Below are 25,984 nucleotides of genomic sequence, written 5' to 3'. Positions count from 1 at the left end.
GATTTACTGGTTTTTTAATTTTTTTAAATTTTTTTAAAAGATTTTATTTATTTATCCCCCCCCCCCCAAAGCCCCAGTAGATAGTTGTACGTCATAGCTGCACATCCTTCTAGTTGCTGTATGTGGGACGCGGCCTCAGCATGGCCAGAGAAGCAGTGCGTCGGTGCGCGCCTGGGATCCGAACCCGGGCCGCCAGCAGCGAAGCGCGCGCACCTAACCGCTAAGCCACGGGGCCGGCCCCTTACTGGTTTTAAATTAAAAAAATTTTTGATTTAAATCACAAACAATATACCAGTTTTGCAAAAAGAATGGAGAAAAATCACTTGAATTTGACTACTTAGAGACTTCTCCCCTTCAAATGAGACCCATTTATTATACTTCTCAAATAGTATTTCCAAAATTTTCTCATGGCATGTAATCTTTAACATAATGCACAGGATTCGTGTTATATCTTGAAGCACAAAGGAAGGTTTTTGATATTTTAAACATTTAAAAAATGTAGATATACATATTTCATTCTCCAATTTCATTTGTAATAGAAAACAAGTGTAAAGTACCCTAACAATGCAAATGAAAGGATTAGTAAACAACTCAAATTTAGGAACCTCCTTTACAATCGAGACAGAGTAACAAAAGAAATAATCTGTTCAACTTAATATTTAATTTCTTATTAGAAAATGGTTTTAAGCTCTGATCATTACACTGAAGATTCAGTGATTTTGAGGTTTTGATACCCACTGCTAATCTCTCAGACAAGAACTTAGTGAATAACTTCTACATGAATCTCTGTATTCACTTTTAAAAAACAGGATAAATTAAAGCCCTATTATCCAAACAAATCGCCTCCTAATCTATTACATTTTTCCACCTTCTTGTTTATAGTTTAGACAGTTTGAAGAGATTTAAACGTGTTGCTAGGCAACTAGCTCCTGAAGCATAACGTATTTCCTTCAACATCCCAGCCCATTCTTTTTTATCATCTTCATACCTGATGGAGAAAAAAAAGTAATCAATAAGCAGTTTTTCAATAGATTTCCCTGTGTTAAATATACATATGTGGATCTTTGAGAAAACTCTACTGGCTCTTACCCGGAGGAGGATGAGCCTGACTAGTAGAATAACACTTGAATTCCTCCCAAAATATACATTCTTTGAATGAGCATATGCCCAAACTACTGCCATGGTGTTTAATCTAGATGCTTAGGCAGTTAAGCCTTCTCTAGGAATCAAAGGCTGTCCAGAGATGAGGAGTAATAGACAGTTAAGCAATTTATCATTCACCTTTGGACTGATAAAGATGTCTGGTTTCTATGAGTCAAGGTCAGCAGACCTTTACCTTAAAAGTGAGAACTGGGAAGAGGAGGGACTAGTTGCCTTAATTATGATTTCACCTGTTCCCAGCATGGCACCTGACACTGGTGGTCACTCCATAAGAATCTGTTCTCCGTCCCTTTATCGTGCTGTGTGAATACTACTCTTAGACTCTGCACTTGATGTTAGGTACGAACTGGTCATCCTCTCTGAATATTCAGGGTATACAGACAAACTGAATTCCTTTGAAACATGTGTGCCTCTCCTCTGCTTGGTGCCTGGAATGCCCTCTCTGCGTGAGAAACTCTGAAACGCTGCCTTCTCTCTGAAGCCTTTCTTGTCTTCCTCAAGCGCAGTTTGTTGCTTTTTCTTGATTTCCCACATTGTTCTTTATGTAGTATCTATTGTAGCAATTATCATTCTATTTTAATTTTTTCCCTATATTTATGTCTTCAACAAGCTCAAAGGTATTTGAGGGCAAATAATATATCATTCACCTTAGTTATCTTCCCTCCTCCAGACGCTATCGATACTTGGCACATAGGAAGTATGCCAAACCATTCTATATGAATGAATGAGATTTAAAATAATAATTTTTAAAATTAGCTGATACCTCTGTAAGATATGTGTTATCTGACTTAATTTCATTAATGGTCCAAATTTAATTCTCCTTAAGAGTCGTACTGTGCACCAAGTGATTTTTATGTAGAGAAAAGCAGAGACAAAATATTTTACCAGTAATAAAGGGAAAGACCTTAATTATCTATACAAAATTTGGGGCAACAAATTGAAAGATAACAGTTTTAAATGATCTAATGAAAAAGTGACCACATTTAAGCAATGGGAGGTTGAGGTTAAATGAGGCTTAAATTAAAAGTATTTGCTTCCGGGCCGGCCCCGTGGCTTAGTGGTTAAGTGCTTGCACTCCGCTACTGGTGGCTCGGGTTCGGATCCCGGGCGTGCAAAGACGCACCACTTCTCCGGCCATGCTGAGGCTGCGTCCCACATACAGCAACTAGAAGGATGTGCAACTATGTCATAAACTATCTACTGGGGCTTTGGGGGGAGAAAAGGAGGAGGATTGGCAATAGATGTTAGCTCAGAGCCGGTCTTCCTCAGCAAAAAGAGGAGGATTAGCATGGATGTTAGCTCAGGGCTGATCTTCCTCACAAAAAAAAAAAGTATTTGCTTCCTGGCAGTTGTATTTTTTCTTTCAGCTTGGGCAATCCTAAATAATAGAATGATTTCAAGAAAAAATACAAGAATAGAAATTTTTTTTTAATACCTCACAGTTAGAGGGTCTCTAGGTTTAGAATGTAGTATACTGATAGTTGTCATCTCTTATTTTCATCTCTGCATGTGTAAATAGAGATTCACTAGGAACTTGAGGGCAAATGAGCAGCCACCTTTCTGTAGATCAGTGGCTTTCAACTCTATCGCACATCTGAGTTACCTGGAGGGCTTGTCAGAACACAGATTGGTGGGCCCCAGCCCCAGAGTTTCAGTAGGTCTGAGGTGAGGCCTGAGAATTTGCATATCTAACAAGTACCCAGGTGGTGCTGATGCTGCTTTGGGAACCACTGTGGATCATTGGTTCTCAAATTTGACTTGCACATTGGAACCGCCTGGAGACATTAAAAATATTGATGCCTGGGTCCCTCCCCCAGAGATTGGCTTAATTGGTATGGAGTAGGGCCTGAACATGAGGATTTTTTAAAGTTCCCAAAGTGATTCTAATACGCAGCAAGGTTTGAGAATTACTACTTTAGATTTTATTAACCAAATGGAAAATAGTACCTAAATTTAAATTTTTAAGCAGATAGTGATGAATGCCCCCTCTGGCCTTTCCCCAGTCCAGTGATTCCCAAACTTGTCTGCACATTAGAATCATCTGGAAATCTTTTGAAAGTTCCAAAGCCCCAAGCATACCTCAGACCAATTAAATCACAATCAATAGAGGTGGGATAGAGGCGTCAGTACTTTTTGAAGCTCCCTAGTGATTGCAATGAGCAAGAAAGTTTGGGAGCCACTGCCCTAATTACAAAAGAAACCATAATCAGAAAGCATCCCTCTTTCAGGCTCCCCTCAGCAATATAAGGGCTATTTTTAGCAGGAGATGCTGTCCTTTTCCTTTGCTGCCCACAACTTCCTCCTGCTGAAGCAACTTGGCTTTTGACCACCATTAGGAACCAGAGTGGCTTGTGTGGGGTTCAGCTGATTGACAGCACCATTCCTTAGTATCAGTGTTTCTCAACCCTGGCTGCACACTTGAATCACCTGGGAAGGTTTTAGGAAATAGTGATGCCCAGGCCCTACCTCCAGAAATTCTGATTTAATTGGTCTGCATTAAGGCCCAGACACTGGTATATTTTCAAAGCATGCCAGGCAGTTTTAATGTGCAGCCAGGGTTGAGAATCACTGCCTGTTCACTCTTGGTACCTATCCCTGTTTTCCAAAAACTGTAGCCTTCCCAGCCCTCCATTATTTCATCTTTTTTTCCTACTGCTTCCAGCCTTTCCCCATCTCTTGCTAAGTCTATCCTCTTTCCTCCCTGGAATTCTCCAGTTTCTTTCTCTTCCTCTTTTTTTATGGGGGAGAGGGGTAATATTAAGTACTTTTTACAGCCACTTTTTTCTTGCCCTTTACACAGCTAGTTACTATTACAACAACCTAAGGAAATGATGTCTGATGCACAAAATAATTGTTTGGTTAAGCTGCTAGCCCTTCAGCCTTCCAGTTCACCAGCTGGGAATAAGGCATGTGCTGGTTCAGGTACAGAACAAATAACATCCACTTTTCACTATTATGCTTAGTGGTCTGCCTTCACTGATCAGTCTTCCAAAGCTGTACCTATAAACTTAAATGTTCAAGCAAATCCCCTGGGAATCTTGTTAAAATGAAGATTCTGATTGAATAGGTCTGGGGTGGGGCACAGGATTCTGCATTTCTAAGGAGCTCCTAGGAGATGCCAGCACTGCTGGTCCACAGACCATACTTTGAGTACCAAGGTTCTGGACAATCTGGTGACAGGCCAGGTAAGGGCATCCACCCTTGGGAGTAGGGGCTGCCCCGACCACATGACTCTCCATGACACAACTTACACTTCTGCTCTCAGAATTCCTGGATACACCTTGGTCTCCATATGACATTCACTGCCTTAGGAACTATGGTAAAATCCACCCCCACTTCTTTTTATTTTTATTTTTATTTATTTATTTTTTTGAGGAAGATCAGCCCTGAGCTAACATCCATGCTAATCCTCCTCTTTTTGCTGAGGAAGACCGGCTCTGAGCTAACATCTATTGCCAATCCTCCTCCTTTTTGTTTTTTTCCCCAAAGCCCCAGTAGATAGTTGTATGTCATAGCTGCACATTCTTCTAGTTGCTGTATGTGGGATGCGGCCTCAGCATGACCAGAGAAGCGGTGAGTCGGTGCACGCCTGGGATCCGAACCTGGGCCGCCAGCAGTGGAGCACGTGCACTTAACCGCTAAGCCACAGGGCCGGCCCCCCAACTTCTTTTTTTTTTTTAAAGATTTTGTTTATTTATTTTCCTCCCAAAGCCCCAGTAGATAGTTGTACGTCATAGCTGCACATCCTTCTAGTTGCTGTATGTGGGACACTGCCTCAGCATGGTCAGAGAAGCAGTGCGTCTGTGCGCGCCCGGGATCCGAACCCCGGGCCGCCAGCAGTGAAGCGCGCACACTTAACCGCTAAGCCACGGGGCCGGCTCCCGACTTCTTTTTAAATACATTCATTTTAAGCCTAACTGTAAAACAGTTCAACTGAGTAATAATTGCAAGTGTCATACTTGGGAGACCTACTCAGCACCTATCTGGGAGGTAAAAGGAATTGCTACTTTTCACTTTTTTCTTTTTTAAAAAGCTTTTGTAACTGAATCCTCAAAAAATTGGAAAACCATTTAAATTAGATTCAAAACAGAATTAATGAACTCATAGAAAACTCAAGAGGTTAAATGTTTCTTCAGAATTCTGTTTTCTCAGGAAATAAAGTACTCTTTGGTAGAAAGGTAAGTAGTTTGGAAGTAGCCTTTCTCTCCTTGATGCCTATAGCATTACACTTTTAGAGCTGGAATGGAGCTTAAAGGATCAACGGTCCAACTCTCATTTTACTAATTAAGAAACAGGCCCAGATAAGTTCTTTCCCAAGCTCACAGCTAATCAGAAGCAGTACTTGATCAAGTAAGAGGCATGAGCCTCTTACTTCAGTTAGGTGCAAAGAGTGTTTTAGTTTACTACCAAGAAGTAGCATACATGTGCAGAAAGTCTGGCTTACTGGTCACTTCAAAATTGTTTATCAGTGATCAGTTATTTGATTTAATATTGGGTTCAGAAAATTGGAGTGAAGAAAACTTACTTCCATATGTCATTGACTTCAGTGGGTGCAAACTCTTTAGACTCCAGTTGAATCATGGCAAAACCACCGATGGCATACAGGGATCCAGCCAGGCTGACCAAACTGATGGAGCTTCTTTCTTGGGGAAACTCAGGCATTACTTCCCATCTAAGAATTATTGAAAATATAGTCAATGTAAAACTTAAAGAAATGCCAAATGTATTTACTGAACAATATAGGAAATTATAATTTAAAAATTCAAATAGCATAGGCATCCAAAATTAGAAGATTTAGTTTGCTTCTGGAAAATATATAAATATTCCTTTATTTGAAAGATGTAACCAGATTTGATATACAGCCCTCAATATGTCAGTCCTAGAATACTTCATCTTCATCAGTTAGCACGTTTAGCAGTGGTTATCAAATTATCCCATAAACAGTGGTTTTTTTTTTGCAGTTCTACGGCTCCTAGGTCCTACTGTGTTGATTTCATTTGAATGCTAATACAAATTTTAAAAAACTCTGTTCTCCATCATTTCTCAAGAAGTCTCCAAATCCTCTGCAATGAAGGCATGTAATAAGGATAGTTTAGAAACGAGGGTTGGAGATTTTCTTTTTAATGATTTACACTTCATCTTTTTTAACAAAGGATTTAAGGGGACTTTGTAATGTTAACAGCCATATGAAATAGGACAACTAATAATAAAATCAATCAAATTAGTTGGAAGTATCAGGAGTCTAGAATGAGTCATTTTGGTCACTCTATTCCATTGCTCTGACATTAAAAGTGGACCTCATAGTTTTTCTCTAAATATATTATCTGTTTTTCTAATTATAAAAATAATATATGTACATTGTAGAAAATCTGAAAAATAAAGAAAGGTATAGAAGAAAACATGTATCACCCATGATCATACCTTCCAGACATAATCATGAGCAACATTTTGGTGTAATTTTGTCATTTTTTTAAAAGCATATAAATTTAATATAAACATTTAATCCAAACATACATATATGAACAAACCTAAAAACAGAGTATTTACAATTTTGTATGCTGCTGCTTTAACTTCTTACACCATGAGTGTTTACAATATCATATAGTCTTCAAAAACATGATTTTAATGGTTATTTAAATCCTATTCCATAAAAGTTCCTTGTGATTTTCAGATACTAACGTCTATTTTGTAATCAGGCATACATGGTTCCTTAAAAAAGTAAGAACAGGGCCGGCCCAGTGGCATAGCAGTTAAGTTCATGTGTTCCACTTCAGTGGCCTGGGGTTTGCAGGTTCGGATCCTGGGCGCAGACACACTCACCACTCATCAAGCTATGCTGAGGCGGTGTCCCATACAGAAGAGCTACAACTCTACAACTATGATACACAACTATGTACTGGGGCTTTGCGGAAAAGAAAAAAAAAAGAAGATTGGCAACAGATGTTAGCACAGGGCCAATCTTAAAAAGAAAAGCAATAACAGTGCTCTAATTTTTTCTCCATTGCTAAACTAGGAGTATAAACATGATATTCCGATGTGTGAGCTCAAAAATTTTAAAAAGACTAATTTTATATAAAGAATATCTACAAATATCTTTCACATTAACTTTAAGCCAAGAAAAGTTTAAAAGTAGAAATTTTAAGAAAATTATAAAGAGCATAGAAGAATTAAACTTCTAAAGCATTCATGCCTTACAAATATGATAAGCTAAGTGGAGGTCTTTTCATCCTTAAAAAAACTAATACAGTCATGGGTCCTTAATGATGGGGATATGTTCTGAGAAATATGTCGTTGTGCGATGTCGTCGTGTGAACATCATAGAGTGTACTTACACAAACCAAATGGTATAGCCTACTACACACCTAGGCTATATGGTACTAATCGTATGGGACCACTGTCATATATGTGGTCCATCCTTGACTGAAACGTCTTTATGCAGTACATGACTATTTCAAATCAAATAACATTACAGAGACGTGTATATCCATCTATGTGTATATAATTATTCATAATTATTACCTTTGCATGACTAAATTCACAAAGTTAATAACAAATAAGGACAAATTGGGCATCCAACATTAACTCGAGGGTCATGTGTTCCAAATTACTAGCACATGTAACACATCAAAATGTTTGGCATTTCACACCCCATAACAGCAAAAGAAACCTTGATGAAGATATTTCCACTTTAATTCTTGCCTCCTTGCCTTCCTTTCCTCGTGTCCTAATTAGGAAGCTTAATTTTTATCCAAAGTTAAAAATTAAAAAGTATAGTGATTCATATGCTGTAGTCAGATATAGCAACTCACTTATGTGTTATGAGGTCAAAAGCTTCAACTGAAGCTGAAAGCCCATCTTCAGTGACACCTCCTGCAATCACAATTTTGCCTTTATGGACTGCCACTCCAAACATCGAACGAGGGATTTTCATTGGAGCCAGGTCTTTCCAGTCTCCTTTTTTGGGGTTATAGACAAACACTCTGTTTGTACACTTTCTGTAAACATAGAAGACAACAAAATGGTCCTTTCAGAAACTTCCTTTTTTGAAAGAAGCAACTTCACTGATCATTTAGCTTTGCTTTCTCACGTGAAATACGTAGTATAACAGAGGATCGGAAAAACTCCAAAGTATTCTTAATCTGAACATATGCTACCAAGCAAAGGACAATTCCAAATGTGAGGACCAAAACTGTTTTATAACTTAATTATAGTACTGAAAGGTAGGGTACCTTTACTTTTGCCAATTGCCTAGAAGCCCAGGAAAAGAAGATTTTAATCCTATCTGCAACTAAATTCAATTGAAGATGTGAATAGAGTAAAAAAAAAAAAAAAAATCATAAACCCTTTATTGTGCCTCAGTAACAAAAATGTTAAGTTCACTTATTTCATTATCTGAATATCCTAGGAATGAATCAGTTAACTTAAAAAATAATTAGGTGTGACTGTACCTATTTTAAATGTAACTATGTAATATGATGGCTCATTTCATTTTAGTCTACCACTAATATACTAATGCATTTTAAGAAATCTGGGACTACAGATTAGACAACTAGTCATCTGAGCTAATGAGTAATGAAAACAGTTTTATTTTCTAAATGCTACCAGAAAAACCTGGACTCATCTGAATTATTCTTCTTAGTATATTCCTTATGGATCCTTAAAGTTATCCATAATTTACTGATGAGTTCAGAATTCCAAATAATAATTGATTAATTGGGTATATTTGGTAAAGCCAAAAAGCAAACAAACCAAAATCCATCTTTTGTAGGACAATTATTTTCTTTAATCTTATAAAAGACCAGATATCTGGAGTAGAAGCATTTCCTCTAATATTTGACTATGAGTATTACTTTAAAACTTCTTGATAAGAGCATGATGGGCCAGTCTGGTGGCGTAGTGGTTATGTATGCGCTCTCTGCTTCGGCAGCCCAGGGTTTGTGGGTTGGGATCCCGGGTGTGGACCTACACACTGCTCATCAAGCCATGCTGTGGTGGCATCCTACACACAAAATAGAGGAAGATTGGCAACAGAGGTTAGCTCAGGGCCAATCTTCCTCACCAAAAAAAAAAAAAAAAAAGGCATGATACAAAATCATGTTCTTCAAATTCAGTGGTGATAAGTAGGGCAATTCAGTGTTAACTTTTAGATAATGACTCATTTCACAAAAATTTAAAAAAAGAAGAAAGAAAAAATAGATAATGACATTTCAAAGTTCTTGACTTTGGCATTTGTCAAGCAGTGTTGTCTTGCAGAAGATTAATATATTCTTACTGACAAGACCTGTATGCTTCTTACTGACATATCAATTTCCTAGTTACTAATACTACTTGAAGGAAACAATTTAAATCATTTGGCAGGGTCACTATGTTTCCAAAGTCAGAAACTGCTTAATAGATTTTCCATTCCATTTACCCAGGAAAAATGCTCAAAATAAGATTTTGCACTGAGTGGGTTTATAATATGGCTTTCCTTTAAATATTCATTTGATGGTAATAGCTGGATCAAGGAGGATATCAAAATTTCAGAATATATCTTTGAATACAGATAAGATTACATAAAAACTCATTGCTTTTAAAATCACATTTTCTGTGCTATACTTGTCATTTTAATTGAATAATAACCATTAATTATTACCCCATAATACAGAGTTCTTTACTGCTTTGCCCTTAAAACTCTTAATTCTGACTCCCTTTCCAAGATTGGACATCACTATTAACTAAACAACCTGGGCAAATGATGACAAGCCAAATTAGGCAGAGTTTTCAGGGGCAAGAAACTACTTCTCACTATTTAAACTGAAAATCTTCATTTTACCAGACAGGCTAGTGGCTTAACTGACTGATTTCTGGAATACTCTGAACTCATTTCTCCCTTTGAATTATAAGATCTCTTCCCTAATTACCTATCCTTTGAGAAGTGCCTAGGTTTACATATGAAAGTTTATCCTGTTTTTTCTCAGAAGAGACTGGGTGCTAGTGGGTAGACCAGGGTACATCTGTTCTGTCTGATCCGTGCCTGTTTGTGACCAGTTGTTAAATATTTTGAATACCACACCTCTGTCCAGAAGTAAATAAGTGAACCATTGCTGAGGAAATAACTGCCCTATTTTCAGTCCCCATGCTTTTCAGTTTCAAACTCACCTATCTGAATTCTCTCTCGTGAACATAAGGTACAAATTCATGCTATTTTTTAGGCACATTGTTAGTAGTTATACTTTAAATATAGTACTTAATTTGTACCTACTTATGGCTAACTGAATAAGAAAGCCCACTGGTTTTAATGTAGTAAAATATAATTATAAATTAGCTAAATAAAATACTTGATTACACTCCAAAATGCTGCTTTTCCACTGTTAGAATGCTTATGCTGGAGGTATTAATGTTCATTCCTAGCAGTATGCTGGGCATCTACAAATTTATTTTAGCAACTGTTAAACTGTATATAGTTTTCCTTCAGAAATCATTTTCTCCAATAACTTTTTAAAATTTTACTTCCAAAATATGGGTGAGAACCAAGGCCCCTTTCAGTCTGTAGATTCAAATGAAAGAGGAAGGAACCACAAGGAGATTTCATGGTACTTACTTGTCATCTGTCTTTCCTCCTAGACAATATATCATCCCCTTATGTGAAATCACATTATGGCCATAGACTTTGATAGGAAGTTTTTTAACTTCATTCCATTTTGCAGCCCTAAAATCAGAAGATGATAGAATTTATATGCTTTCAGTAAATTCCAGGTTCTAAAAATATGAGTATGTTATAGGTGTTCATAAACCTGAATGCTTAGGAAATGGGAATGTCATGGCAACTTACACAGGATCGTAGCATAATACTGAATCCAGCGAAGCCTCTGTCTGAAGGTCTTTGCCTGCAACTACATAGATTTTGTCATCTACCTCTCCCAGACCAAACAGACACCTGGCTGAAGGCAGAGGTGGAAGTCCAACCCACTCAGATGCTACATTATCAAGCTGAAAGAAAAAATACATGAACAACTGTGGTTGTCAGAAAAAAGTTACAGCTTTCAGAAAATATGCTATACTTTTTATTTATTGAAGTATAGTTGACATACAATACACACTTTATGTGTTGTTTAGAATTCATTGAGATAGTCAAAGATCTCACAAGTAAAATACAACTACAATCTGAAAATATCATATTTTACCTGTGAATTACCAAGAAAAATGAGAGAATCTACTTGCCAAAATAGCTCAAGTACCAAAATTGGCAGAACTTCAAGAAAGGAAAGAGAATAAAATAGAGTCACCAAAGCTTGCTTAGTTAGTGAGGTTTCTTGCCAAATTTTCTTCTCATGTTGTCTTGTTCAGGTTTGAACAAGAAATCATAATACTTTTAGGACACGGTGGAAAGCAAGCTTGTCACCAGGGAGGGTCACAGCATGTGAGTGACCCTCGAATGCTATATTTAACACTCTCCCCAAGCTGGCACCCGGGACAGCTGGACCTGTCGCTCAGTCCACAGACAACTGCGAGGTTAGGCAATATCCTTTTTCTTTCCTTCAAAAATTTTTAGGTTCTCTATGTTTCACTTTATTACAACTGATATAGGCTGGTGTTAATGTGAATTTCCTAGATTTTTGTTGGGAGTCATTTGAAATACCTTCTCTCTTCCTCTTCTTTTTTTTTTTTTAATTTATATTATGAAGTAACTTTGCTTGTTTTTGCTACTGCCGCTTCTGCAAGCCTGAGAGAGCCCTCCTAGTGCCCGTGCTCTGGGGTAGGGGATTCTGGTAGGGCTGGCATCAGTTTCAGCACTTACTATTGGTAATTTTAAGATTTTTCCACTTTGCATTTTAGGACCCCAGGGCACAGGAAAACTGCTTTCTGAGGGAGTGCTGTCACAGACTTGTAGTGCTACTTCTATGTAGCAAAAGAAAGGATTAAAACTCAGATTATTTGGATACCAAGAATAGATGCAAATGTTAAAGGCTGTGGTCTGGGGAGGGGTCTCTGTGGAAGCCTATCTATATCTGGTCTAGCAACCTTGGTTAAAGCAAAGCACCAGTTAAGACTAGCTGAGATGAGTGGTTTAATCCCCACATGTGCTTTGCATTCACTGATTTCAACATCGAGATTGTGATCACTAATGTTTTTCATTTTTGAAGAAAAAAATCCTTTGATCAAGAAAGTAGTGTGATGAACATTTATGGAGTTTTGACTCTGATAGGCTTCGTACTAAATGTTTTACACAGGTAATCTCTTTCAGGATAGGCACTATTATCCTCTCCGTTTTACAGATGAGGAAACTGAGGCACAGAAAGGTTAAGTAATTTGCCCAAGCTCACAGAGCTTTTAAGTGATATTCAAATGCAAGCTATATAAATCCACAGTTTCTTTTTTAAAATGGGAACAGCGGCCATCATAATCCCAAACCTGAGGGTTTACTGCCCGCACTGTACGGTACTGTCTACATCCCCATACTACCCCCGGTAGGGCACTTCTTACAGCAGATGAAACAGGAGCTTGCCTGCTAGCTCTTTTACAGGTGAGCTGTCAAGCTGTTGAAGCTCTCTGGCTCCAGTTTCCTCATCCTTAAAATTAGGGTTTGGACTTAGGTTACGTTAAGATGCGGTGCTGTTCAAAGATGTGATGAATCTATTAATTCTTTGAAAAAAACTCTCTCTTACCTAGGTGAAAAATTCTCATAATCTATTTATAGTATACAATCAAAGGTCATATTACTCCTAACTTAATATATTTTAAACAGATGTGACTATGCAGAAAAATACAAAACCTGAAATTCTCATAGATTTATTTTCTTGTGAGTCATAACCTTGCAGGCAGGTGTTTTTATCCTGGCATCTTGTTCCACTATTTGTGCCTTTTAAAAGGAGCAAGGCATGGGCAATCACAGGGAGTTGACCCTTTTAACTTTATATAACTGTTTTTGTAGCTATAAAGAACATCAAGCAGGTTTCTTGAACCAGAAATAAGAGGCCATGTCAATAAAAGTAAGGGTTATAACAGGATGGAAGAGAATAAAGATAAGGCTGTAAGTATTCCTTGGATTTATGATTTCTGGGTATCTATCTATCTGTGATTTAATGTCATTTTTACTTCCTAGATATAATTAATTGAATTCACCCTTTCTGAAATTTATCTGAATTTAAAAATAGGGCTCAGGAAAATTTCTGGCTCGTATTCAAATACTTGTGATTACAGCTTTTATTTTATTTTTATATTTCATAGTTAACATTTTTCAATGGAACTTTGAAAATTAAGAAACATGATTAACATGTATTATTACAATTACATTTTTCAAGATTGAAAAAAGCTGGTTAAAGGTAGTATGTTGTGAATGCACAGTATGTCACACTTTGAGAGCGCACAGTGACTGTCGTATGGCATTCTACACTTACTTATCTTTGGCCTTTCCAACTCAAGTGCCCACAAACCCCAAGCCATGAGTTGCTCTGACCTAAACAAACTCTTTTGAGCCGACTGTAAGCTACAAGTTCTAGTATTAGCATTATTAAAGATAAAGGTTAAACCACTGATTCCTTCATAAACTGATAAAGTATAATGTGTTGATAATATGAAACAGACTCCCTGCAAACAAACTACAAAGAGTCTATTAGTTTAGGGGGATTTGTTTTCTTGGAAACTTCTGTGGTTTCACAAAACAGATTAAATTGTAATAATGTCTAAGTCCAAATCTGATCCAAATAAATGTGATCATTTATCATAAATAAGAAATTTATCATAAACATTTCTAAATATAATTAATCAATTCAAATTAGTGACACTTGTGTACATAGTTTTTCCTAGAAGGTAATCCAAAGTGTATAAAATAATTACACAGGTTCTTTTCATTTTCAACAAAATTATATTTTAGGCAGTAATCATAAATAAGCGATGAAATACTACCTCCAAGAACTTCAAATCACTTCAAGGACACTTGGAAAAAGGTAGAAAATCTGATCACTTATAACTTTTTGTCAGGTGTAAAGTACTTTGATTTAGGGAGATATATTAACCTATTTTTCCAGAAAGAGGACACAAGATTAAATTTAGTTTTTACTAAAATACTGGGCTTTGAAGGATTACAGTCACCATCAACTATAAACATGACATTTTGGGTAAAAGAATATAAAGAAAATCTTGAGTCATCACTTAAACATTAATTAGAATCTCCTTCTTCACCAAATCTTTTATTAAATATTAATAAGCAGTTAAATTAACTGATCTAAGTATTTCTGTCAGCCCTCTAAGTAGTAAAAATGCAAGGGACTGGACTAGAACACTAATTAGGATAAAATGCCAGCGGCCTAAATAATTCACAAAGAGCCAACTGGATAGTGAGTAGCAGCCTTCCCTTTATGCCTCAATTACATAAAAATAGTCTTTCTTACCTGGAAGAAGTACGACTGTAGAGGTTGATCCTTATTTTCTTCATCCACATATAGTCCTCCCACCACATATACCTGATTTTGTTGGGTAACGATGCTGGAATGATTTCTGGGAATCTGCTCAGCCAGTGCAGTAAGGTAGCATTCATTTTCTGTGGGATCATAAGCCACGGCAGCTGTGTCATTAACCAAGAGAATGAGGTCTTTGACAAACATTCCATGCCTGGGAATGTCATTCAGGTAACCAGGGAGTAGATCTTCATCACCAACATCACCATTCACCTCACCAGCCCCAGCCTTCTCTGTACTTTTGCTAGGTTCTGGGAGTTTGCCTGCGAAGGCATCTTTGAGAACTTTGATTTTTTTCTGGAGTTCTGGGTTGCTTTTAATTATATCATCTTTCTCAACATGATCTTTAAAATATTTTTCTGTCATAAGGCGAAAACGGATGCAGTCAAACACTTCGCTAAGGTGTTTAACCCTGTTTTCTTTGTCTGTTTGCACCCATTTCATCACTGCCTCAAATACTGCTTCTTCCTTTTCTACGTTTAGGCTGTCATTTGAAATGACTGAGATCAGTTCCTGTGGAGACAGTTGCATAAAGTCCTCTTCCTTACAAATCTGTACAAAGCGATCAGACACAAATTCACGGGCAGAGATGGCAAGTCTCGGGCAGTCAAGAAGAAGTCCTAATCTTAGGATGGCTAGACAGTTACCAGGAGCAAGTCTCTTCTGAAGATAAGAAACGCAGACAGTGAACACTGAGGGGATCTGAAAGCGGCTGGCCAATGCAAAAATATCTTGCACATTTCCATCGTTGAGATCGATAGTGGCAGAGTACAGGTACTTGATGATTAAATCCAGTACAGCAGGATCCACATTATCTAGTACTACCTCCTTTTTTTTCGCCTCATCAATTTCAGATAAAAAATACTCACGGAAGTAAGGACTACAAGCTGACAAAATCAATCTGTGGCATGGAAGACTCTTGTCACCTGCTTTTAGGGTGCAGTCGATGAATTTTTTCTCATCCAGGAGATCTTTTAGACCATCCTGAAGAAGGGTGGATTGGTAAAGCCGCAGTTCCTCTGCGAGTTCCCGCTGGGAATCCATTTTGTGAGTAACCTGGGTAAGGAAGGGGACACTGAAGGCCTTAGCTCCTCGCAGCACACAGGTCTAGCTGTAAAAAGGCAGATCAGTGTGCTGTGCCCAGCTTGAAGCCTCTGCAATTTAATCCCACCAGCTATATATAGATACCAACTCTAAGAACGGGAATTTAGGAGAGCTAGTTTGGAAAGAAGAGTTGTTCTTGCAGCTGTTATAGATTGAAAGGAACAACTGGAACTTTTAATCACTAAGGAAACAGCTAAGAAACAAGCGATTTAAATGAAGTGGAAAGCCTTAAAATACACAAAGCATTAGAAGATATGCTAATAAAGGCTACCACAAGAAAATGTTCATCGAGCTAACAGAAAACTGAATCATAAAAATGAGTCAGTCTGCTAAAAATGGTCTAGTGGCAAGCTACTTGGCTGTCTGAATTAATGATGCAAAGGTCAAGAATATGAGGTGAGTTCATTTAAATACTCATAGGCAAGATCTCCTTTCCAATAACTGTTACACACAAATTTTTATTTTCTACTTAAAACAGTGGGATGTATCATTTTCTTTTAGAAGTAGAAGACAAAGACTTTTATTTATAGACTATAATTATAGTTTTTTTAAAGAAACCTTTAAATCAATAATACCCCCATCATAATTGAAATAATAAATGCAGAGAAACTGCTAATTTTATAAGGCATTCTAAATTATCTTTATTCTTGGTGGAAAAACTATAATTAGTATTAAATTATAAAATAATTTATTCACACCCTGCCTTGCTCTATAAAGGATCTGATGTGGCAAACAATAATAATAAAACAAGTAAAATAAAGGCAAAAGGTTAAAAGGAATCATCAAGACCAGAAAAAATACAGAAATAGTTAAAAGTCAACACTAGGGAAAGAGAAAACCCACACATGTACAATATGATCACTGAAGATATTCTGTGATTTTAAGTGTTGAAGATGATCTTTCATTAAATAAAAAGTTAAAAAATAGAACAGATGTAACCTCATGAGAACAATGCTACATCACCTGTACAATTTGGTAAACAGGCCTTACATAAGAAAAAGAAAAGAATATATAACTGGAATCATAATTTAAGTTGTTGATTATACTAGAACACCATATTAATTATGGAATGTAGAAAGCATGATTTGAAAGAAAATTGATTCTTTGTTTATATACAGACGGCATCATATACCTCTTCATGAAATATTTTATTACAAAATTATATTGTCACATTTTCTGAACTCAGTGGGGCTGTAGAAATACTGTAATTTCAAATGTTGGTATTCTTAAACATGCTTAAAAGAACACAAGCTCCATGAAGACAGGGATTATTTTTTGGTTTGTTTTGTTCAGTGTTATAGCCTCAGAGCCTCGTGGGTGCTCCATAAATATCTGTCAAATGAATGAATGCCCCTAGATCAGGGAATTATACATTTTTAAACTTCAAGGTCTCTATCCATAAGTAAAGGTTTTTTCTCTTACTTTACATCACGGTGAAGTCAGTGGTACTGTCAGCTGCTAAACAACAGCTGAAAGAAAAGCTCATTGACTCTTTTTCCATTTATAGATGCCACTAAAGGTTTAACACACTAGAAAAAACTAGCAGCTGCTTCTTTGTTTAAACAATAAATGACTCATTTCTCTCTACACGTAACACCTAACATTTGAAAAGATTAATGAGTCAGATGCAAACACCATGAAATGATATTTGAGATTATTCCTTACTAGTAGTCAATTTTATGAAGTCTCATTTGCTTGGAAATCTATTTAAACAATATTCTTGGCAGCCTTTTGTGACCTGTATAAATTTTTCAAACAACTTTTTCTTCCCCTAATATACATTATTATAACCCCATCCCTTAAAAATATAGAAATCCTTTCTTATTTAAATGAAGAAACCAATTTATAGCTTTTGTTATTTGATGTTAAACTCAGGTTAGCACTTGGTTGTACTGTGTGTCTATGGTTGTACAGACAGTTGTATCTTATTTTAAATATTTTTACACACTCACTCCTTCCCCTCTAACAAAAGAGGGCTCCTTTGGCTAATTTCAATGATTTGACAAAAGTTCCTTATAATGTTTTTTTATACTGAAGCAGTGGCAAAAATCACAGATGCCAGAGAGGTCACCAAATCTTATTTAACCAAGAAATGAGAAAATAATATCTTACTTTTGAAAACTTCAGATAAGTCTCAATGAATTTAAACAAGGAGAAAGTCAATAAGTGAACTATCTATTTACAAACTATGTAAAACTATTTCCTTACAAAATAATGTATTCTTGCCAAAACTATATTGAAATTATTCACAAAATAGTGCCAAAAACTTCACATAGGGGTTCTTATACTCCAGAGTTAGCAATAATTTTTAGTTTTCACAGAAAAGATCACCTAAAAATGACAAATTTAATGGTCATAATTTTTTTTAGAGTTGGCTTACATTTGGAGCTATATGATAATATATTTAAACCAGATTTTTATAATTAAAAAAGCAGTATTTTGATTATTCCATAAGAATGGTCTTATTCTTTTAAATAATACTTTCAAAACATTAATGGTGCTGCACAAATTCTTTATTAAATCCAACATGATACAGTCATTTAATATCTGCAGACTAGTAATTTACAAGTATTAGGTACAAAATAAAAATATTTACAAACAGGATACATTTTTATTACAATTTAAATATAATTTTTAGAAAACTGGCAGTAAAATCTTAGATAAATGAGTTTTCCCTTAATCATTAAAAAACTCTTTCTCAAAAGCTTTTCCTGTAAATGTAAAAACTATTCCATGCCTTATAGCAGGTGACTAGTATCTTTAATCCTGAGGTATCTTTAAAAAGAAATCCAGCTCAACTCAAGATCAACTCATTACTTCCCAAAGTCCCTGTAGGGTGAATCCATCCTTCAATTTCTCTATTGCAAGCCCCAGTTCTTCTGAAAATACAGGTTCACGATCTTGTTGCTTTTTGGGAGATAAGAGGATGAGATGGGAATAGACAAGGTGGGCAAGAAGAGGAAAAAACAAAAAATAGGTTTCACATAAGTTTGTGAATACTAAATGTTGGAATATAGAAAGTTTTTTTCATATAATATAGGTAAAATGTTCTTACCTTATTGCCATCAGCAAAATAAGCCTATAAGACAAAGAAAATCATATTTCACATATTTGACATATAATATTATAATAGGTCAGTGGGCTAAGAAACAGGTAATTAATATACAGAACAATTCTGTAACTAAATGTACTTTACATTCTGTTACTGTATGTCTAACAGTTTTCTCACCTATCTTTACAACCTTGGTAGAATTCACTTCTGACAATCACTATTAATCTCTACAAGAGTTATGCTTTAGGCTCTAAAAAAATGTGCTTTGTAATTAGTGTATAATTAACTTGAAAGGAGATAAAAAGAATGACTTAGAAGCTAAAAAATTTCATCCCTACCTCTGGTTTAGAAGAAGATGCTGGCAAAACAAAACAAAGCAATATAGTTTGAGGTAGTAGTGGTTTATAATTAAATATTTTATACTCATTTCACACTTTTGTTTAAAAATATTTGTCCCCCGAGAGGTATTCTGGTCAGATTCATAGACCATAGCATATAAAAAGCATTATGATTATTTTGGCTTTTAATTAAATAATACAAATTTGAAAACAGGAAGGTTCATTGTTCAAATAGATATCCTTTTAAAGATAATACAATACCTATAAATTGAAGGGAGGTCCATCTCATAAATATTAATTATGTAAAGTACAGATTTTAAATTAATTTAACTATAATATTTAACACGTTCTATTATTCTAACGTATGAAAAAATTTTTCACGTGTCTGAAATCCTCTGAATAATTGTGTTCTCAAACTATTTCCCAATTTGGTAATTTAAAAGTATATTCACACACACACAAAAAATCCCTAACTTAAAATTACTCTCCAGCTCATGTTTAAGATACTCTCAGAAGTCTCAAGTTCTGTGATGTTTTACATGCTTAAACCATTATTTAATTAAACTTGACTCAGATAAAAAAATCAGGGCCGTTCCCGTGGCTTAGTGGTTAAGTGCTCGTGCTCTGCTGCTGGTGGCCCGGGTTCGGATCCCGGGCGCGCACTGATGCACGGCTTCTCTGGCCATGCTGAGGCCACGTCCCACATACAGCAACTAGAAGGATGTGCAGCTATGACATACTACTATCTACTGGGGCTTTGGGGGAAAAAATAAAAATAAATAAAAATAAAAAAAATCACAAGAAATTTAGTTGCTCTCTTTTGTGATGCTCACCACAAAAGCGTCCGAGTGATCATCAGAGTCTATTTCTACATCATCTTGAATTTGTTCAACCGTCAGAGCTTCAAGGGACTGTGGCTGAAAATCAGTAGATGTTAAAATGCATCAAAGAGACACTATTAATTAAACAAATAATTTTAGTAAGATGTGTTGCGAGAACTGTAAACACTTGTAAAAGGAGAACACAATTACAAACTACTCAAGTCTTATAAAAATCACTGCATAATTTATATTCTATTAAAACTAACTTGACTAATAAAATGAGTCAGTTAAACCTAAGCTTTTAAATCTGAAGTCAAAATCATGAAAAGAATTGAAATAACAAATTTACACATACTTAATATGATACTTAGAGATATACTTAAAGAAAAAACTCTTACTGGATTTTATCTGATTTTCTTTCATATTGTTAAAAAAACTAAGTTTTGTATAACAGCAAATTTTCAATTTTCCTCAAAATAGTCATGAAATACAATTTGTGAAAAGTAAAACACCTAAGATTTCTATAGAATATTCTCAAGGTAAAGCAGAATAAAATATAGTGCTGATATTTATTAATTGATTTTTTAAATATTTGAGTATCTTTGGTGTATTAGGCAGTATGCTAGTACTACCAAGGGTATAAAGTCCTTGCCTTACCCACAAAAGGTTTATAATCTAGTAGGAATGGAGTGAAGAATAAAACACAATTACCAATAACTAAATATTAGGTTGACTATATGAAATTGCTAATTTTGTTAGCCAAAAATGGTCAAATATTAATATGATATGGTTCAACCTATGCAAAGTAGCTATAATAAAGGCAACATCTATTATAACAGAAGAGTATGAAGACAGCACAACTTCTGGCTTGTGAATTCCAGAAACTTTCATGAAGAAAAGGCTGGTATGTGATCTAGGCCTTTCAGGATGAGGATGATTTTCATAGGTAGGATTAGGGGAAAGGGTATTCCCGGCAAAGGGGATCAGCAAAGGTGAGAAACCACAGGATGTGGCTGAAGAATGATGAGTAATCCAGTATGGTCAGAATATAAGAGTCCCATGAGACAGAAGGAGCTAAGCAGGGCTACTGTACTGAACAACCCTGGGGAGCATCATTCACACTAAAGTCTATGTGAACAATGTTCTCTAGAGTTCGGCAGTGCACAGCCTGTACAACTAGACACTGTAGCTGTGCAGATAAGGTGGGAAAGGTAGACTGGAGTCTACTGAAGTTCTTTAATACCAGCACAAAGAATTCTGACTTTATTTATAGGTAACTGGTGGGGAGGGTTGAGGGTAGAAGTGTGGGGATAGCCTCAGTGTTTCAGAGCTGTGTGACTGTGTACAAGTAGCTTAACCTATCTAATTCTCAGTCTCCCTAACTGTGAGATAAGGATAATAATAATAATAATGATATGCTTCATAGTATTGTTGGGAGGATTAAATGAGATGATGCATATAAAGTTCTTAGAGCAGTGAATGGCAAACAGTAGGTGTTCAACACAGTCATTCCACAACTATGAATGTTCACTAAGAGCCTAGTATGTACTAGTTTTGATGGCTGGAGATTAGTGGGTAAAGAAAACAGACAAAAATCCCTGACTTCATGGAGATTATTTATAGTGGAGGAGACTGATTACTGTCACCAAAAATAAAGCAGGCAAGCAAGCAAGCAGAATAAGGGACAAAAAAATGATAGGAGTTGCTGTTTTAGATGGATAGTCAGGGAAGACCTCCCTGAAGAGGTGGCTTTGGAGTAGGCACTTACGTGAAGTGACAGAGTGAGCTACTGTGTCTGGATATTATCATGTAATGGAGGCCAAACGGGGAAAAGAGGAAAAATGAAAGGTAGAGAGAGAATGGGTAGGAGAACCAACATACTGTCTCCCATGTGCCAGGCATTTTATGGACATGATCAACAATTTTGTGAAGGAGATTATCTTCATTTTATAATGGAAAAACTAAAACTCAAATTTGCTTAGGATCACAAATAAATGGTGAAATTCGGATTGAAGTCAGTTTTGTCAGGTTAAGCACTATGCTTGCGCTACATTATTCTACAAGCAAAAGTAATAACAGTAATTGTGGTTTGAATGGAAAGAAAGGAACAGGAACAGGGAGGAGAGTGGTATAATTGACTGAATGTGTAAAATAAGACAATGGGAAAAATAAAAAAAGAAAGCTCCAAGGTCTTGAGCACAGCTGACTTTGACAATGCTAAAAATAAGTAGCAAATAAATAAATAGATAAATTAGTAGGATGCTGCTTTTGAGAAAAATGAGGCCACTGTAGGTATGCCAAGTTTGAGATACTCAACCAAGTCCCAGTATATCTTACTGACTTGGAAAATTATTTACTTAATTAAATTACTAAGATAACCTTTTAAATGAGAAATTCAGTTTATGTTATTTGGAAGGCTCATCTATGTGAAAATATTCAAAAATATTTGAAACCATGAGAGACTGAGAGTGTGTTAAGATCAGAAAGAAAACTCTGGGTGTCATCTAGAGAAGTACAAGTTGAGGAAACTGGAGGAGCAGGTGATATTGCTGAGGAGTACAGAGAAGGGCAAGTAAAAGGGCAATGCTGGAAGAAGTACAGGTCGGGAAAGAAACAGAAAAGGATGGTTAAGCAAATGACACACACAGGTATATGTATAATACAGTGTCAGCAACCCAGAGAGAAGTTTCAGCTGGAAGGGGAAGGGGATATATATGGAATTTGACAAGGAGAAAAAAAATTAAGTACAAGGAGCATTACCAGGCAACAAGGACCTGGTTGAAGTTAGAGGATGTGAATTTGTACTTAGCTGCCCACCTCTACTTCTGATCTTCTCTGGTCACATGCTGTAGTCCAAGAGCAGGAGGAGAGATATAGATAACGTCTGTGAGATGTGATATGGCTCAACATGCTGAGTACCAGCAGGACGCTGATAAAGAGTGGATGGCAAGGGCGCCAGCAATAGAGTGTACAGAGAGGGCGCCAGCAAAAGAACAGACAGCAAGGGAACCTGTGATAAGAGATCAGTGAGGGCACGCAAGGGAGCCTCTGGCAAGGGTACTGCTGACAGAGCAGAGAGCGAGGATGTCTCTAATGGAGCGGCTGGTGAGCCGCTGGTGACAGACCACAGGACAAGGGTCCCAGCTGGAGAGGCTGAAAAGCAAAGCCAAAAGAGAGCTGATGTACCTGCACAAAGAGATTGGTGCAGAAACCAGAAGTCAAGAGGAAGGCAAAGAGCAGACGTGTGGGTGTGATATTCAAAACATTTCTTAAGTGGTATGGCAGAGGCACTGATGAATAGGAATGGATACAGGCCATACCGATGGAGCAGACTCCTGGAGTGGCTATATTGTGGGGAAGAGAGTGGTTTCCGTGAGGACTGTACGGTTTTCCCAAATGCTAATGGGAGGCTGAAGTAGAATAAAAATAAAGCTGACAGAGTGAGAGACTAAAGTCGGTGTACATCAGAGGAGCCTTACATATGGAGACTTCTCTAGATAGGCTGCTCACCTAGAAAGGCAGGAATGAATGATGAAGTAGCCAGGGAGAAGACAGTTTAAAATTAAATTGTACACAATGTGTTTCTGTCTGAATTTTATAGACTGTGTAAAAGCAATTCAGCAAACTGTTTTTCACATAGTGAACAAATTACCTTTTCTTCCATCTCATAATCCACTCCAAATATAGGATTGGCAGAATAGACTTTGTGAAGTGAATTGATTTCCTTAACTGATTCTTGTAGTTTTTCCACAGGATCTATTTTAAAGCCAAGAACATATCCTCCACTCTACAAGAAAAAATGAAAAAAAAAAAAAAACAAGCCTGATGAATGGTATTTACAGTACATAATAATCTATAGCTCTAATTGTCCTTATTTCAGGGCACAACATGTAAGATGATTTTTTTTAATTAAAATTTTTATTATGGGTCCAGCCTGGTGGCGCAAGCGGTTATGTGCGCATGCTCCGCTGCGGCGTCCTGGGGTTCGCAGGTTCGGATCCCGGGCGCGGACTGACGCACCGCTTGTTAAGCCATGCTGTGGCAGCGTCCCATATAAAGTAGAGGAAGATGGGCAGGGATGTTAGCCCAGGGCCAGTCTTCCTCAGCAAAAAGAGGAGGATTGGCAGATGTTAGCTCAGGGCCGATCTTCCTCACAAAAAAAAAAAATTTTATTATGAAAAACTTCAAGTGTATACAAAAATAGAAAGAAAAGTACAAGAAGTGTCCATGTAGCCATCATCCAGCTTGGGCAAGTAACAACAGATGCCAACTCTGTTCCATCTGTAACCTCCCATTCCCCCAAATTTCCTCCCCTCACCCACTCAGGGTTATTCTGAAGCATATCCAGATATTATGTCATTTCATCTGTTAATTTCAAAGCTGATATTTCAAGATTAAAAAAAATACACTGTAGATTGTGAAGGCCAAGGAAACTAAGTTTTTCTTGAGCTAGACCTTGAAAAGGAATACAGGCATGCCTCATTTTATTGCATTCCACTTTACTGCACTTTGCAGATATTGCATTTTTTTACAAGACCATCGACCGGCAAAAAGATTACAACTCACTGAAGGCTCAGATGATGCTTAGCACTTTTTAGCAATAAAGTATTTTTTAATTAAGGTATATACATTGTCTTTTCAGACATAATGCTACTGCACACTTAGGAGACTACAGTATAGTGTAAATTTTTTTATTTATTTTTTTTCCCCCAAAGCCCCAGCAGATAGTTGTATGTTATAGCTGCACATCCTTCTAGTTGCTGTATGTGGGACGCGGCCTCAGCATGGCTGGAGAAGCGGTGTGTTGGTGCACGCCCGGGATCCGAACCTGGGCCGCCAGTAGCGGAGCACGCGCACTTAACCGCTAAGCCACGGGGCCGGCCCAGTATAGTGTAAACATAACTTTTATATGCACTGGGAAACCAAAAAATTCGTGTGACTCGATTTATTGTGATATTCACTTTATTGCAGTGGTCTGGAACCGAACCCGCAGTGTCTCTGAGGTAGACTATATATTAAAAGAAGAAAAGGAATGGTCTACCTGAGGTTATCTCCTTGAAGAATCAGGAAAGAAACTTGACCGTGACAGATTGTTGGAGAAGAGTGTTAAAATATTAAGTAGCGTGCTGTAATCGGTGAGAGCATATGCTTTTGAGTTCAAATTCTAGTTTTACAACAAATTTATTAGCTGTATGATGCTGGGAGACTTACCTTCCTTATCTTTCTAAGCCTCAATTTTCTCACCATAAAATGATTGTCAAGTTGTATTAAATAAAATAAAGTATATATGACATTTGGTGCTGTTCCTGGAACGTGATAAGCACTCAATAAACGGCAGCTGCTAATCTATAGGCCAGGGGAAAGAAGTGAGTAGATACTCATGTTTAAATTTAGAATTTAGAAGAGAAGTGATTTTATACGTAAGTAAATGTTTTATTTAAATGTATTTCTGCAAAAATATGGCATAACGGGGCATAGCAGTTTATAAGTAGATGAGTGAGTATAAAATCTCAAATAGAGTGTGTATCTGTATATATCTGTGTTTCTCAAAGACAGTCTTGTGAATCCATCAGACCTGGATCAGAACCTAGCCCCACCACTCACTAGTTGTGAGACCATGGGCAAGGTTCCTAACTTCTACAAGCCTCAGTTTCCTTCACTGTAAAATGGGGAAGTCACTGTAACTGTATCATAGGGTTGTGTAAAGATTGAGATAATGCATGAAAAGTACAGTGACCTGACTGTCATTAAAAAATGATAATCATAATGATGATGATGATGTCTGTCCAACTAAGAAACATAAACAGGATTCTTCCTATGGGGACAATTACTATATGACTTCAAACTCTTAATATAACTTCATGTTGCAGCTAATATTCTTCTTGGATATAAACCAGTTACTATATAAATTAAAAATATAGACTGTCACATAGTTTTAAAAATCTATTAAAGATCAATAAAAATATAAAGTATCTTACCTGCTGAGAGCTTTCTATGACAAGAGCTAAACCAAATTTTGAATCTCTAATCTTTATTGAACGCTAGATGTAAAATGAAAAAGAAAAAAAA

The 25,984-nt window shown here is 36.6% G+C and overlaps 2 protein-coding genes across 2 annotated transcripts in view; both read right to left on the bottom strand.

The window, feature by feature from the left end:
- Window positions 1-296: 296 nt before the first annotated feature.
- KLHL41 (kelch like family member 41) lies at window positions 297-15,652 on the bottom strand. Its single transcript, XM_004428215.3, has 6 exons — window positions 14,535-15,652; window positions 10,976-11,133; window positions 10,745-10,852; window positions 7,971-8,156; window positions 5,687-5,833; window positions 297-988 (listed from the first exon to the last, which is right to left on the bottom strand). The coding sequence occupies exons 1-6, from the start codon at window positions 15,642-15,644 to the stop codon at window positions 877-879; spliced, it is 1,821 nt and encodes a 606-aa protein (XP_004428272.1). The 5' UTR covers window positions 15,645-15,652; the 3' UTR covers window positions 297-876.
- Window positions 15,653-18,199: 2,547 nt separating this feature from the next.
- BBS5 (Bardet-Biedl syndrome 5) overlaps window positions 18,200-25,984 on the bottom strand; it is a 30,322-nt gene continuing 22,537 nt past the window's right edge. Inside the window, exons 8-12 of the mRNA XM_004428216.3 lie at window positions 25,894-25,956; window positions 23,568-23,702; window positions 19,928-20,011; window positions 18,760-18,783; window positions 18,200-18,611 (exon numbers count right to left, since the gene is read on the bottom strand). Coding sequence (XP_004428273.1) covers window positions 18,510-18,611; window positions 18,760-18,783; window positions 19,928-20,011; window positions 23,568-23,702; window positions 25,894-25,956 — 408 coding nt within the window. The 3' untranslated portion in view covers window positions 18,200-18,509. The remainder of the gene's footprint in view (window positions 18,612-18,759; window positions 18,784-19,927; window positions 20,012-23,567; window positions 23,703-25,893; window positions 25,957-25,984) is intronic.

This window comes from Ceratotherium simum, chromosome 9, assembly GCF_057802395.1.
Source record: "Ceratotherium simum simum isolate JZ-2026a chromosome 9, ASM5780239v1, whole genome shotgun sequence".
In the NCBI taxonomy this organism is placed as follows: Eukaryota; Metazoa; Chordata; class Mammalia; order Perissodactyla; family Rhinocerotidae; genus Ceratotherium; species Ceratotherium simum.
This window is presented reverse-complemented; position numbering and strand designations above follow the sequence as displayed.

Coding starts and splice junctions, on each gene's coding strand:
- KLHL41 (XM_004428215.3), bottom strand. CDS start 15,644: ATGGATTCCCAGCGGGAACTCGCAGAGGAACTGCGGCTTTACCAATCC. Junction 5,834..7,970: donor TTTGACCTCATAACACATAA/GTGAGTTGCTAT, acceptor AATAATTCTTAG/ATGGGAAGTAATGCCTGAGT. Junction 989..5,686: donor GAAGTCAATGACATATGGAA/GTAAGTTTTCTT, acceptor TTTCTCCATCAG/GTATGAAGATGATAAAAAAG.